The sequence below is a fragment of the Staurois parvus genome, unplaced genomic scaffold, assembly GCF_062004578.1.
Source record: "Staurois parvus isolate SC_StPar_1 unplaced genomic scaffold, SC_StPar_1.0 ptg000048l, whole genome shotgun sequence".
Taxonomy (NCBI): domain Eukaryota; kingdom Metazoa; phylum Chordata; class Amphibia; order Anura; family Ranidae; genus Staurois; species Staurois parvus.
The window spans coordinates 14909664-14925806 of NW_028317844.1; the positions used below are offsets into that span (position 1 = coordinate 14909664).

At 41.7% G+C, this 16143-nt stretch overlaps 1 protein-coding gene across 6 annotated transcripts in view; it reads left to right on the plus strand.

The window, feature by feature from the left end:
- Positions 1-16143, plus strand: part of USP45 (ubiquitin specific peptidase 45) — a 214479-nt gene that overhangs the window by 100017 nt on the left and 98319 nt on the right. For all 6 annotated transcript variants that reach the window (XM_089665202.1, XM_089665204.1, XM_089665199.1 and 3 more), the window contains 2 exons: positions 7279-7371; positions 9951-10081. In XM_089665202.1, coding sequence (XP_089521328.1) covers positions 7279-7371; positions 9951-10081 — 224 coding nt within the window. The remainder of the gene's footprint in view (positions 1-7278; positions 7372-9950; positions 10082-16143) is intronic.

A 16143-nucleotide genomic window follows, 5' to 3' on the forward strand; every position in this document is an offset into this window, starting at 1 on the left:
CTAGGGGGGAAGTGCTGAGCCCTTTAGCAGTGAGGTAATGAGCCCAGCTGAAGGTAGTGGGCTCATTAGGGCCTCTATAAAACTTCCCAGCCTGCATAGGGAGTTGCTCCATTCTGGAACCAGTTCTGTGCCTGAGTAGACTGGGGAGCTTAATTTCTGTGTGTGCGGTGAGACAAACGCCTCTGTGGCCAACCTCTAAATAACAGGGAGATAAGGACTGGGTGTAGGACAAGGCTGCACCTAGTTGATAGCAAGGCAAGCTGTGTGTATAGCAAGTGGCCAAGTTGGCAAGGATTTTTTTCATGTTTCCTTTTGTTTTGATGTTTTTCCTCTTGTAAATAGTGTAAATAAACCACACCTTTGTTTTCTTACCTAAACTGGTGTTTGCTGTGCCCGTTTTGTGTTGTGAACTCATCCAGGGGGTCACACAAACCCGCTGCTGAGCTAACCCCGTTGCACACCCCAATATTCCTAGGTAAGTGTGCACCTGTTTTTTTAAAAGGGAGCAGGGTCAGGTCTGTATAGCTTTTACCTTGCTGATTTGTGGTCTTGCTATCCTTCTTTTGTCAATATACCCAAGATGTTTAACTTCCTCCATTCCTATGGCACATTTTACAATGTTTCGGTAAATGCTGCTCTCCCCAGGGAGTCTAATTCTACCTGGACCTTGGGCAACCCAGTCTGTATTGAAAATGACAGTGTCATCTATGTATAATGGGGTGTATCTCAGGTGGGATCATAATAACCTATCCATAGCCCACTGGAATGTGGCTGGAGCAGTCTGGAGGCCAAAAGACATTCTTTTGTACTGGAATTGTCTGCCAAGGTGAAGAATGTGTTTTCCACTAGTGGCCTTGGTTAGAGATATCTGCCAATACCTGTGTGTAAGGTCCAAAGTAATGATGTATTGGGCCGGGTCAAGTCTTTCAGTAAGCTCATCCACCCTGGTAATGAAATAGGCATCAAGTTTTGAAACTTCATTAGGCTGCTGAAAATCACTGCATAACTGCAGAGTCCCCTTGGGCTTTGGAACTAACAAAGTAGGGCTCAACCACTTACTCAGTGATTCCTCAAAGATTCCCAGTGCAAACATCTTCCCTCTCTTCATTTGTGACAGCCTTCCTCTGAGCTTCTGGGATACAATAACGGTGACACAAAAATCAGTAAACCAAGGTAAGAAGGTTTTTGACAGTGTGGATATGTATAGGGGTGACTCTGATGTGATGAGGATCTCTCATGTATAGCAGGGCTTTAATGGTAAGGGGGGACCCTTGATGTAAAGGGGGAACTCTAAAGTGATGGGGGGGCTCTGATGTAAGGGTGGCTTCTGATGTAAAGGAGGGCTTCTGATGTGAAGTTAATTTTACCAAAGCTCAGGGTTCTGTGCTTTGCCCCAGGCTCAGGTTTCCCATTGATAAGTAACATTTATGTTTTTTACATTTTAGACTAGGGTGCCTTGAGAGTTTTCATATTTGGAAAGGGTGCCAAGACTGAAGAGAGATTGAGGAATGCTGCTCTAGAACACCCACACGAAGAGTGGATACACTCTTCTATTCTTCTTTCACTAGTTCAAGCAATCTATGAAATCTCTGTCTCTATATCAGTTCAGTGAATGGGAGACCTTGAGACACCTCACATAGCAAACTAGAATGTTGATGGTTTTGAAGTAGTAAACTGGGGGTATGGGTGAAGCTATCAGCCATAACCCTGGTATTTTTTTTCAGCAGCAATTTCCCTTTCAAATAAAAGCGATCCAAGCGGATGCTAGATTGCTTTTAGAAGCAGCATGAGGATATACCCTCCCCCTCCTGCCTCTCACCGCTTCCGGATCTGATCCAGGGGTTGCAGTGGCTGGACACAGAGGTGAGCAAAGACTAGATACTCATTCCTCACCTCTATGGTCTAGGAGGATAAGTGAAGGCACACATAGGCCTCGCATGAATATTTAAAGGGTTTTTGCACCACATGTGAGGTATTGCCACAAACATAGCGAGAACAATACTGTAGTTCTAGTTTCGCTTATGGAGATTTTTATTCTCTATGGTCTCTGTTAAAAAATATATATAATGTTTGAGGGTTTTAAGTAACTTTCTAGCAAAAAATACTGATTTTTAAATATAAACAAAAAGTGTCAAAAAAGTCTTGGGCTTCAAGTGGTTAGACTTTATTCCTCAGCCTTCTTTCTACTGGGCTGAATTTCACTGGAGGTTCCTGCATAGTGGGAAATCCCTCCTCAAACTAACATCCTATATTAGTATAGGGCTTACCCCCAAATGTAAATGCACTCCAAAAGATAAACGAACGAAACCAGCGCTCCAGTCTTCATACAACAAAGGAGATGCCAAAATGCCAACCGAAGAGGTGCTGCCCTTCTAAGATCAGGAAATCTGACCACTAGTGGAAAAGAACAGACAAGGGCGCACTCTCATCGTGCATTACCGTGGTAGAACACTTGTTTATTGAATAAAAAGAGGATATATACTCACAAACCAACTTGATTAGAAGCGGTATAAGTGGTCCACAAAGACAGTCACAATACATCTGTGTCTAATGATGCGGATAAGCTGACGCGTTTCGGGAGCTGAACCCCCTTCCTCAGAGCTCTGAGGAAGGGGGTTCAGCTCCCGAAACGCGTCAGCTTATCCACATCATTAGACACAGATGTATTGTGACTGTCTTTGTGGACCACTTATACCGCTTCTAATCACGTTGGTTTGTGAGTATATATCTTCTTTTTATTCAATATACACGTGTTCTACCACGGTAATGCACGATGAGAGTGTGCCCTTGTCTGTTCTTTACCCCCACTACATATGGTTCTGTACTACCTGGAGTTTTTCAAAATTTTGAGTCCGTGGCTCTTCATTTAATTCATGCATGTTCTCCTTTTCTGTTGAGAGAACAGGCTCTCCCAGCAGGGCAGTGCAAATGCTGTCTTGGGAAAGGTCTAGCTCTAACACTCTGGGCCCCTTGGAGGTTTCTGGAGATACATCTGTTTCACCTAATACCTTTGCTAGGGGAAAATGCACACCTTCTTTAGGCATCACCCCTACCACATTTATATCAACACTTTGATTTATTGGTACAGGAATACACACAGAAGGATTTATGTGATGCAACAATTTTTTAATTTTTTTTTAACCCTTTCCTCCCCACTGCAGAGGGAAGCCTCTCTCCAGATAATGTTGGTCCCACTAATAATGGGGTCACTTCAATTTTATGGCAAACAGTTTCACTGCAATTCTCTACAATGACTAAAGGTATCACTTGCAGAAGTCTTTCCTTGAATACATTCTTAGCAGGTGTAGGTGTCACTTTCTTTGTTTGGATTTAAAGTAATATGATCAACTCTTTTCTTCTTCAACCAGCCATTTGTACCCAACAAACATATAGGGCAAACCAGCAGCAAGCTCAACAGGGCAGATGTCTTGTCACTCCCTGGAAGCTTGTCACTCCCTGCAAGCTTATCTGGGACTCTTTTTCACTGTTGTCAGTGGTGATTGCAGACAGTTCTGTGCGGCCAGGTTACCTTGTTATCTATACAGGGGAAGGGGACATTTGGCAATAGCATGTGCCTATTTGCTGCATTGCAAGCAACATCTTTCCCTCCATGTTATTCTCATGAACCTGAATGCCAGTCAGGCTAGTTTATAGCTGCCAAACAAAGCTTAGCTTGCCTGTCAGCATATAGATTTTTGATTAGTGATGGTAGACTGCATGTCTACATATGATGATTGGTTAAAAAATTCACTTTTGCAAAACCAGTCTGGGCTGCAAAGCCAGACTGATACTTTCTATCTCTTGCTTTGTATGGCCAAATGCACTGTTCATGTCTTTTATTTTAATTATCATCAAGTGCAACATACATGAATTATTTTGTAATGAGCTATAAGTTGCTGCATTGTGGAATTATGGTGGCACACTTGAAAGCATTATGATGTATATTTAATATTTGTACTAGATTCTTACAGAGTTAATCACATGGTGTGTTGTGCAGCTAATAGGGTCAGCCTATACTGCATTCTTCAAGGTTCACTGCTCCCTTTGAAAGAAAGAGACACTGAAAAACACAATTCGTACAAGCAGGAGACAGTGGTCTCTCCTGTAGGAAGGCGTTCACTTTGCAAACTGAAATAATTATAATTAATGATAATTTAGATAAATTACCCTCTACCTGCTAATTAGTATTCAGTAGTGTGAAGACAATATAAGAATACATAGTTGCGTAACCTAAATGGAATTGAAGTACCTATTTTTTTCTTTTCTTTTTTTCATTTAAAAAGTCAGCAGGAAAGTACTTGATAAATAATAAGCAGACAGGTCTCATGAAATGTGCATTATGGATACAATCACAAAGCCACATTACAATGGATCATCTGGCTTTATCATTTTCACCTGCCGACATTTACCTTCATGGTTTATATTATATAAACCAAACATGGGAAAGGGGAAGGGCCTGCTTATATTAAAACCAGATGGGACTGGAAGTATCTATTCCTAAATTAAATGGGATTGTGCTATCCATTTTGCAAGTTCACTTGTATGCTATGACAGGTGAGATCTGATTAGACATTTTTGCTAATTGCCTCTTTTCCTTTACTCACACCTCTTAAATCTGCCCCATGGAATTTATTTGTGTAACAGCTCCAGCTTCCTGTGGCCCAGTTTTTATAGACAGACTTTCTACATATTTATGTGCACTCCACACTTGGTCATGCATTCATTTGGGCTATATTACTTTTAATCAATTGTATTTGCTTACGTTTGTAAATTGGGTATTTTTATTTTACTTGTATACAATCTTTATTTTACAACTAATATGTATTATAGATTTTGTTTGGAAAGCATGCTGTACTTTCAGATGTTAGAATATGATATTTTTCCATCAAGGGCCCATAAAAAAGCAATTCCAGACAAAAGGTGAAACTAGTCAAGGAGCTATTCAGCTTACCTTAATCTAAATGCTCTGTAACATACTACATGTAAATTTCACAAAGCGTTTTAGAGTTTCACTGGGAGCATTCTTCCTGAATATGTGCTTTGTAACTCAGTAGTGGGAGTTCCTAAAGGATGTAGAATCTGTTGGGATTCTGTACTGAAATTGTTGGTGCTTGTGGCCATTTCATGTACCTGTCACAGACCAGTATATGAGTCTGTTGGTTCTCGGCACTGTGTTTGTGTTGGTGGACACTCCTTCCTCTGTGCACTCCCTCGTTCCCTGAATACTACGCCCATCATGCTGATAGGTGCATGGCTGGAGTTTTGTAGTACAGTGGGCAGAGCCTGATGAGGAACTGAGATACCTCCTTGACAGAACACAGCAGTGGGTGGACTCATAGCCACTATTCAGTTCAGTAGCGGCATTAGCATCTGCCCACTGCCATGAGTTGTCAGTCAGAAGTAAGGTGAACCTGATGGGGAACTAGTCTCTCGTTACCCATCTGGCTCCATCTACCTACAGAGTAAAGTCATATCCCGAATATAGGCAGTTCTGTATTTAGGTATTGACATCATCACGATTGCTGCCCCATTGTTACATTTAGATTTCAGCCAGTGAATCCCCTGACTAACCGATGAATGAGGCCAGGTATACATTCCTGTGTGGTAAACTGTCAAATTCATGACAGCTTCCCAACACATACATGCCCCAGTCTGAACTTTGGCATACCTCTGTTTATCAGCTCAGAACTGGTCCTAATTACTGCCAGTTTCCTCATCTGCAAACTGGCAGCAATTCTTTAGAAATCTGTTATTGCTATAGCTACAAGTTTTACATAGTAGCGGTAGTTAAAATTACCAGAATTTGGCACATGTTTTAGTAATGTTACAAAAACTGGTGCAAATGCTTGCCTAAATCAGGCAAGCATTTAGGCACAAGTAGTTCTTATTGTTATTAAACTCAGGACTCTGCATTCACTATATCTGGTCTCCCACAGTACATACAATGGAAATCAAATTATTATAGTAAATATTACCTGCTAGATACCTTTTCTCATCAGCAGTTAGAGCAGTCTTGTGACTTCTATCAGTGTCCAGCACAGCACTGGTTAAAGCTTGTAGGAGGTTTCATTCTCCCCTATGAGGCTGCAGGACTCCTGACCTCTGCCTGGACAGTGCTGATTTGCCCTGTGCTGATCATATGTCTCCCAACAAAAAAAAAAACCTCTTTAGCAATACACACTAAACTGAGCATGTGCAGTTTGTTTTTAATGCCTCTTCTATCAGGAGTTATATTGGGGACAGTAGAAGATGGGGAAGATCAGAAAAGACAGGATCAAACATAATTTTTACACAATGCTGAGGATTAACCCCTTAGGTACCACAGTGAGTATAACAAGCATGCTTTACTGCATATAGAGACTGATTTTACTGTTGTGGATTTAGTAACACTTTTATCTCCTGATTTTTTTTCTCTCCATTTCCCGTGTCACTAATCAGTTCCATTTTCTAGGCAGGTATGAATCTGATTGGTGGCTTGGCAAACTTTTAATATTGACATTTTTTTTTTACATTAAAGACTAGTTCATCTTTTACAATATGTGACACCTGTGTTTAGTGATGGGGTGGGGAAGGTTCCTCTCCCTCAAAGGCACTGTAACATTTAAAAAAGATCTGTGAATGGATGAATTACAATTGCCATCTGCTACCACAGCATATCAATTCTTAGATATGGCGGCTGTTTGTTTTTCTTTTTTAAAGCTTTCTATCCTTTACTTTCACCTGGTGATCTAGCCATTAAGTATTTTGGGGGGGTTTTCACAACAAACTGTCCTGCAAATGTAGCAGTTAGAGGGCTCAGAAAAACGATTTACTACTGGCAGGGGTTCTTACAATGATCAGCTTTTATTTATGTATGTATATATGTATGTATGTAAAACCTTTATCCCAAAAGGAAAAAACTGTTGCCATAACTGCATAAAATGTGTTAGCTGGAGTTTGATTTCAATTTGTTAATGTATCTGAATCTGCAAGTGAACAGTACTCTAGGTAGACTGGTGCATTGCAGCAATCCCTAGATAAGAAAACAGATGCATTGTTCAAGTAGGCTGTGCTTCCTATTTGCATCTCAAGGTTTATTTTCCAATTTATTTTTTTTTGTGGAATTTGCTTTTTTTTATAAACCTGGACAACTATGCCATAGGTATTTGTGGAAAAGTAACCAGACTTCTTCACTATAAGAAACCAGGCATTTCAGATGCTCTAAAATTATTGAATTTTAATATTTGTTGTTGCTTCTGTTGAATAATGTTTTATTTTGTTCCACTTTTCTGTTTTTAGAACCTGACACATACACATTTGTTAATAGAGGCCTTGGCTGAATTGAGAGAGAGAGGTGCAAAACTGAAGATTTGCCTAACCGAAGAGGATTTGGTAGGCCAATTTACATAATTTATGGAACCAAAAGGAACTGCAGCTCCTAAGTCCAGAGTCTGCCAGTGTCTGTGGGCACATCTACTAGCAAAAGGGGTGGCTGCACTTCACTGACAAAGAAATCAGGAAAGTCTGTCCAGATCCCCTTGCACTGTTGCTTAACCCAAACAGGGCTTAGTCATAGAAGTGAGAGAACGCAAGGAAAAAGCCCATTTATACATATTCCATAAAATGACACATATAAATGTTATATAATCAATTGATGACACTGGGCATGCTACACACAGAACATGTGCAGAACATCTTGTCTTTCTGAAGTTCCCACTTGCTGGCAGTTCTCAGCTCTTAAAATGAAAGCCAGGATTGCTGTGTATATACCTCAGCTCTAGCAGCTGCTGCTGTCAGAAAAGGCCAACTGAAAAATAAAGATACAAAGTAACATTGTTACATAATTTTTGTATCATTTTAAACAGGAAAAAATAACATTTTATCTAAGGTAACACTATTTTTTTTAAACTAGCACTGGTCAAAAAATTTTAAAGTTTGCTATTTTAGTTTACTTTCTTTTCTAAGGATTGCATTAAAACAAATCATGTTTGCAACATTATATTGCTAAAAGAAAACCATGTTTGTTTGTAGCTGCTGACTTTTAATAAAAGGACACTTACCTGTCCAGGAGTCCAGCGCCTTCCTCACCCAGGCTTGTTCTTCACTAGCCTTTTGGGTTCCCGGCACCAGCATCCTACTGTGCGCAGATGGCTATGCTGCTTTTGGCCTCAAAGCCGGCTGCCCACTGCACATGCACGAGCTACGCTGTGCTTTGAGAATGGTCCTGCAGTCTCCTGGGACCTGTGACTTGTCCCAGAAGACTACAGGGGGAGGACTTCTACTTTGGATCACTTAGGCAATCCAAGCAGAAGTGGGAGCTGGTACCTGTCAAAACTACATACCCCCCTCAAAAAAGATATGCCAGAGGAGGAGGGAGGAAGACTTAAAATGGGAGTTTCACTTTAATACATACTAATCCTAAAGGTCTATTTGACATCCAACATCGCTCATGAATAAATACCTGTATCTACTGCAAACACATACCAAATAAACACCCTGCAAAGACATGCCTATTAGTAATAAAGTACATGCATTGTAATATAACAATGTAACAAAATAACATAACAAATGTAAATATCAATATTTAAAGGCATGGGAACCTAGACCAGGGTTCCCCACTGAATATGAAAAAAACACTGCCAGCAATAAAAAATGTGTAAAAAATGGTGAGGGCCCCCCCCCCCAAACCATACCAGGTCCTTTGGGTCTGGTATGGATTTTAAGGGGAACCCCATCGCTAAATTAAAAAAAAAGTGTGGCATCCCCCCCAGCATATCAAAGGCCACATGCCCTAAACATGGGGGCGGGGCTTTGGGGCAGGGGAGTCTAAGGGCGGGGAGTTTATCGAACTCTGGAAAGCCCCTTTAACAAGGAGGCCCCCAGATCCTTCCCTCCCCCCCATGTGAATGAGTATGGGGTACATATTCACCAAAAATTGTAAAAAGTAAATAAAAACACAACACAAGCTTTTGATTAAGTTCTTTATTAAAAAATAAAAATTTTAAAAAATGTCCCCCAGTGTAGATCCATCCTCCGTCACAATGCCCGCCACAACTGCTGCCCAAAAAAAAACCTCCTGTCCCAACAAAGGCTTGATCTACATCGGGCAACATTTTTTTTTTGGGTTTTGATTTTGTAATAAAGGACTTGTCAAAAACTTGTGTTGTGTCTTTATTTACTTTTTAAACTTTTTTGGTGAATGAGTAGGGGTACTATGTACTCCATACTCATTCACATAGGTGAAAGGGGGGCTGGGATCTGGGGGCCCCCTTGTTAAAGGGGTATTCCAGATTCTGGTAAGCCCCCCTGCCCGCAGACCCCCACAACCACAGGCCAGGATTGTGCTTTGGGGGCCCCCCTGCCCCAAAGCCCCCCCTTCATTTTGAGGGCATGTGGCCTCTGATATGGTTCAGGAGGGCATGCTCAGTCGTCCCCCCCCCCCCCCCTCCTTTTTTGACCTGCCAGGCTGTATTCTCGGATAAGGGTCCAGTTTGGATTTTGGGGGGACCTCATGCCATTTTTTTTTTAACTTTGGCATGGGGTTCCCCTAAAATCCATACTGGACCCGAAGGGCCTGGTATGGATTAGGGAGGAAACCCCTCGCCGTTTATTGCCATTTTTTATTGCTGGCAATATTTTTTTTTTTTTTTTTTTTACATTCGGCTGGCAGCGGGCAAACCCATTTAGCAGAGTTTAGGAGCTGTCAGCGTTTTTGCTGCCAAAACGCTGCTGCTCATGGATGCACTGGCCCTGGGGTTTTTGTTCTCCTGGAAAACGCTACTGCTACTAAAAGTAATTATATTGAGAGCCGCTTGGAAACAGTAAAAAAAAGACTGATGCCCCTAAATTGGCTGCAAAAACGCTCCGTGTGCATGAGGCCTAAAATCTTTGCCAATAGATATAAATTCTTTATATATAATTTGAAGTGATGATGTTTGGGTGATTTGTGTTTTTATGCTTCTTATTTCTAGGATCCTTTGGTGATCAGTCTTCCCAACCCTGGACCACTCACCTCTGCAGTGGTCTTGTTCTTGCATAGTATAAAAGAGGCAGGCAAGGAGCCCGTGTCTCCTAAAATGCTCTTCAGTCAACTTTGCCAAAAGTAAGCAATGGCTTTTTTTTTCACTTGGCTTTTGGGGGTAAGCAATTATTTGTAACAGATGTACAGTACATTTATTCAGTATTATACTATTACATTGCATACTGCAAAAGGTTGTGATTCTTTTATACTGAAGATTAAGATATTTAGTGAATATTAGGACAAGATTGCAGTGGTGTTAAACCCTAAACACAAAATGTAATATAACATCCAAAATTTGTAATCAGCGCAACTACGTATACAAATATATGCCAATACAAATCACAGTGAATAAATAAAAAAAAAAATGAATAAATAAATAAAACCAATACTGTATTGCAAGCTGAACAGTTGTTAGTGGATTTCACCTCACCCTAACATAAACTAATGAAAATAAAAGTGCAGCGCAACATAAGCAATTCTACCCTAAAACAACATATAAGCTCAATTAGTGCAAAAAATATATATATAACCAAAGTCCAAAATGTGAACATCCAGTTGAATCTTCATGACACATACACATCCAAGTGTAACTTAGGTGTGTTAATTTATTCACTTCTTCCTTGCACAGTCAGTGTACCTCCACCACACCAGGTGAAAAACCTGCTCACCTCAAATATAATATCCTCTCCTGACATGCCAGAAGCGTCTGGGCAGTCTGAGCCACTGCGCCTATCTGGCATTGTGGCTACTATTAGGGCTTCTGCCTCAGCATTTGTAACCAAGGATGATCTTGCTTCAGCCTTAGCGAGTTTTGAAGATAAGATTGCTGGGATGATTGCATCAGTTTCTCAGGGGACTAAGAAACTATGAACCACCCATCCTGGAGCAGGAGTGGGTGGAGCCTGAGGATGAGGAATAGCTGGAGGAAGGTCAGGCAGTAGAATTTCTCTCTGGGGAGTCACAACCTTAGGAGAAGCAGGAGGTCTCTACCTCCCAGTCTCAGAGATTTTTTTGTCCAAGACCTCATTGATATGGTATGGTCTGGATCCAGTCTACCTCTGACAAAAACCTCTGAGGTTACCTATTCTTCGCTGGGCTCTTTGAAGCCTCCACAGAGTACTCAGGCCTTTCTGGTGCATCCTCTTCTGGAGCAAATTATGTATGTTGACTGGAACCACCCAGACAGGGTTTTTGTTCCACCAAAGAGGTTTTCTGTTTTGTACCCCATGGAACAAAGGTTTGTTAAGAAATGGGGATTGCCTTTATTGGATGTAGCTGTTTCATCCCTGAATACATTTTTAACATGTCCTGTGGATAATGTACAAGTTTTCAAGAACTCAGCAGATAAGAAGCTGGAGTTTGTCCTTAAGACCTCCCTGGTAGGTTCTGCTGCACAGCCAGCTGTAGCAGCTATTGGCATTTGCCAGAGTCTTTCTGACCGTGTCAAGCAACGGATTGGAAGACCATAAGGACAGGGGGAATGCTTGGCCAAGGATTTGGAGCATGCTTTTAAGGATTCAATTCAGCAAATTTCTCGCTTGGCCCTCTTATCAGTGCACATGCGCAGGGTTTTGTGGCTGAAGAGTTGGTCAGCAAAACTGCCATGCAAAAAATTGTTGACAGGTTTTCCCTTTCAAGGGGAATGGCTGTTTGGGGAAGATTTGGACAAATATATCCAAAAGATTTCAGGGGATAAAAGTGCTCTTCTACCCTCTAAAAGGAAATCCAAAGGCCCTTCTTTTAAGGTGTCAGGGGCTTCAGTTGCTGGGCCCTCATCTACCATGCAGTAGTTTTGCCACACACAGGTCCCAGCCTCCAGGGGTAGATCTCATAATCAAAACCCAAGGCGGCCCTGGGTGCAAAAGTCGTTTAAGACAGATCCAAAGTCCACCTCTTTATGAAGGGGTGCCCCAACTTGTTTGGGTAGGGGGAAGGCTTTTGAATTTTGTTGCCACATGGAGGGCTCTAATTCAAGACAAATGGGTAATTTCCATGATTTTTCTGGGGTACAGACTAGAATTTCCCTCTCCCCGGTTTCTAAGATCAAATGTACCAACAAATCCAAAGAAAAGAAGAGCTTTATTTCAGGCACTCGTTTACTTATTGGCTCAAGGAGTAATCAGAGAGGTTCCAGCGGGCAAAAAGGTTTCAGGGTTTTTTTTCAAACCTGTTTACAGTCCCAAAACCAAATGGAAATGTAAGGCCCATTTGTCAGGGCAGGGCTGTGGAACGGACAGGTAGGCCTAGTGGCAGGGTAACGCACTGGCTGACAACAACCACCACCAACAGACCGAAGTCCCTCAGGGCGCGGAGTCTAAGTCCCAGGCTGCCCTTCACCAGGGCCCCTGATGGTGGAGATGGACTTGACGCAGCCAGGAACCAGGTCGCGGCCCCCGAGACACCCCAGCTGCGGTAATGGCCGCCGCCAATGGCATGTAGCTGGTGAGAATGACAATAGCGTAGTCAGGCAAGCCGGGTCGACAACAACGGGACAAAATGGTACAGAACAGTAGACAGAGAATAACAGGTCACGGGCCGGGTTCAGCAACGGAAGGTCAGATCGAAGGAAAACACAGAGAATGGTCTTAGTCACAAGCAGAGTCAAATACCGGAAGAGTCAGGAGCATATACACAGAGCTGTAGCAAGACCAAGCCACAAGACACAAGTGCAAAGAGCATGTGCGGATCACAGGCTTATATGTACTCAGCCACACCCCTCTGGGGGATGGACCTCAAAGACCTGAAGGCATAAAAGATTCCCACCATGCTCAGCAGAAATCCAAGATGGATGCCAGCACAAGGAGTAACATAACCTCTGGGAAAAGGTAGGACCTTGACACCATTTTGGACCTCAAGGGGCTAAATCAGTTCCTGTATGTCCGATCCTTTCGTATGGAATCGGTTCGGTCAGTAATGGCCTTCCTACAGGAGATAGATTTTTTTGGCATCCATAGAAAATCAAGGACGCATACTTGCATGTACCAATATTCATTCCTCACCATAGATTTCTGCTGTTTGCTGTAGGGGCTCAGCATTTCCAGTTTATAGCACTACCGTTGGGGCTGGCCACGGCTCCCAGAGTTTTCACAAAAATTCTTGTTCCGGTGTTGGGGCCACTCAGTATGTAGAAAAAAAACAATTTTTCCATACAGTGGAATAAATGATTTCAGAATGATTTGGTGATCTTTTGTAATTCCTTACCAGACACTTTCTTTCTGATGGTCTTAGGCCTGGGTCATACCTATGTGGTTTTTGGTGCTTTTTGCAGAAATGCACTACAGTCCATATAACACCATTTCCTATGGGACATGTTCACATCCTTTTTCAGCTGCTGCATTTTTGGAAAGGATCAGGGACTTTTTTAACCACTTGCCTACTGGGCACTAATAACCCCTTCCTGTCCAGACCAATTTTCAGCTTTCAGTGCTCTCACACTTTGAATGACAATCACTCAGTCATGCAACACTGTACCCATATGAAATTTTTGGCTTTTTTTTCACACAAATAGAGATTTCTTTTGGTCGTATTTACTCCGCATTGTTTTGGGGTTTTTTGCGTTATAAAAGAAAAAATACTAAAAATGTTGTTAAAAAATGCATTTTCCTTCGTTTCTGTTATAACATTTTGCAAATAAGTAATTTTTCTTCATAAATCATGGCCACAATTTATACTGCTACATTGCTTTGGTAAAAATAACCCAAATGAGTGTATATTATTTGGTCTGTGTGAAAGTTATGCAGGCCATAGACGGGCCATTTATCGGCTGAATTTTTGGCCGATAAACGAAAAATCGATCGGCCCCGTTGCCGATGCTGCCACCCTTGTCCATGAAAAACGGCCGTTTTTCGTGGATTTTCCAGCATGACTGATAAAAATAAATGTGAAGATCCGCTAAAAACGGCCGGCGGGCTGGCCCCACTAACGGCGTGAATATCGGCCGATTTTTTTTCGTGCGGACGAAAATTCGGCCGATAAACGACCTGTCTATGGCTTGTATTAGAGTCTACAAGCCATTATACCAATCACTGAAAATTGATAACACCTGATGTACCTGAGAAACTCTCATTTCTAGAGAGATTAACAAGCCTGGACAGTACAAATAATCCCTAAATTACCCCTTTTTGTAAAGTGGACATTCCAAGGTATTTAGTAAGAAACATATTGAGTTTTTTGAAGTTTTTTCCCACAATTCTGGAAAATTAATGTCATATTAATAGTTTATTTATCTCACACGACATATGCATACTTGCAACTACACCCCAAAACACATTCTGCTACTCCTCCTGAGTATGGGGACACCACGTGTGAGACTTTTTTTTACAGCCTAGCCACACATAGAGGCCCAACATGCAAGGAGCACCATCAGGTGTTCTAGGGGCATAAATTACACTTTTAATTTACTGACTACCTATTACACTTTGGAAGACTCTGGAGCACCAAGAAAATGGAATTACCCACAAAATGGCCCCATTTTGAGAAGCGAACACCCCAACATGTATTCTGTGAGCCATAATGAGTCTTTTGAACATGTAATTTTTTTTCACAAGTTTTCGGAAATTGTGGAAAGAAAATAAAAAAAATGTTTTTTATTTACACAAAGTTGTCAATTTATAAGATATTTCTAACATGTATAAAAAATTATACCCTAAAATACATTCTGCTACTCCTCCTGAGTATGGCAATACCACATATGTGAGCCACATAGAGGCCCAACTTCCAAGTAGCACCTTTAGGCGTTCTAGAGGCAAAAATTACACATCTAATTTCCTGACAACCTATCACAATTTTGTAGGACCTGGAGCACCAGGAAAGTGGAAACACTCAAAAAATGACACCATTTTGGAAAGCAAACACACCAATGTATATTCTGTGAGGCATAATGAGTCTTTTGAATATGCCATTTTTTTCTACAAGCTTTTGGAAAATGTGGAAAAAAAGAACTTTTTTTACACAAAGTTGCCCATTTATAAGATATTTCTAACACACATCACTTACATACCAGAAATTTCACCCCAAAATACATTCTGCTCCTCCTCCCAATTATGGCAATACCACATGTATAAGACCTTTTCAATGTCTGAACAGATTATGTACCCAACATTGCAAGCTGTGTAACACAAAAATCAACAAACACTGTATAGAAAACAGTGTAAACAAAAGATTATCTGTGGTTTGAGGAGATCATTGGTCCATGAAGCAGGCAGAGATGTGGTCAGCAACAGCCAAAGGAATCATCCAGGCAGCAGACAGGAAAATGCTCCATAAACATGACAGGGTCACTACAGGCAATAGGTTGACATCCAGGCAGCAGGCAGGAACATGGTGCTCAAAAATTCCTGGGTCAGTACAGGCAGCAGGGAGAGATATGGCCCATAAAAAGCCCCTGGGTTATTACAGGCAGCATGCAGAGATATGGTCAGTACAGCCAAAGTATTTCTCCAGGCAGCAGGCAGGAACATGGCCCATAAAAGGTCCTGGGTCAGTACAGGCAGTAGGCCGAGATATGGTCAGCACAGCCAGAGTATTGGTCTAGGCAGAAGGCAGCAACATCATGCTTAGAGTCTCTGTCAGGTAGGACATGGGCACAATGGTAGGGGCTTTGTCCCATCTAATCTCCTCAAAGCATACAGACTAACAGACCATGTTCTGGGAATTACAAAACCCAGAGAACTCTACTCTGAAGCCTCGCACATATGTGAAACCCCTGTGTTATCTTGAATCTAACTTCTACAGTAGCAGGGCAAAAGAATAATCCAAGCAGCAGACAAAAAACATGGTCTATTAACAGGCTGAGGTTAGTGCAGGAAAAAGGCAGAAATGTGGTTGATAAACATTCTAGATAGCAGGCAGAGGCATAGTCAATAAACCGGCCAGGGTCAGTTAAGGTGGAAGGCAGTGACATGGTTGGTTGAGGCAGCAAGCATATGATCAGCACAGATATTTAAAATGGAGAAATTGCAGGCTGTTAGAAACATGGGCTAATATTTTAGTGACGTGTGAAAACGTCAGAAGCAGTCTCCTATGCATAAGCCCGGTTGGGAGGGACATTAAGGGACAATGAAAACTGGTGTCTTTTCTAACTCCCCTCTGATGCATAACCAACATCTTTTTTTGCATCTTTGGCCTGCTTCTGTTGGTGGAAT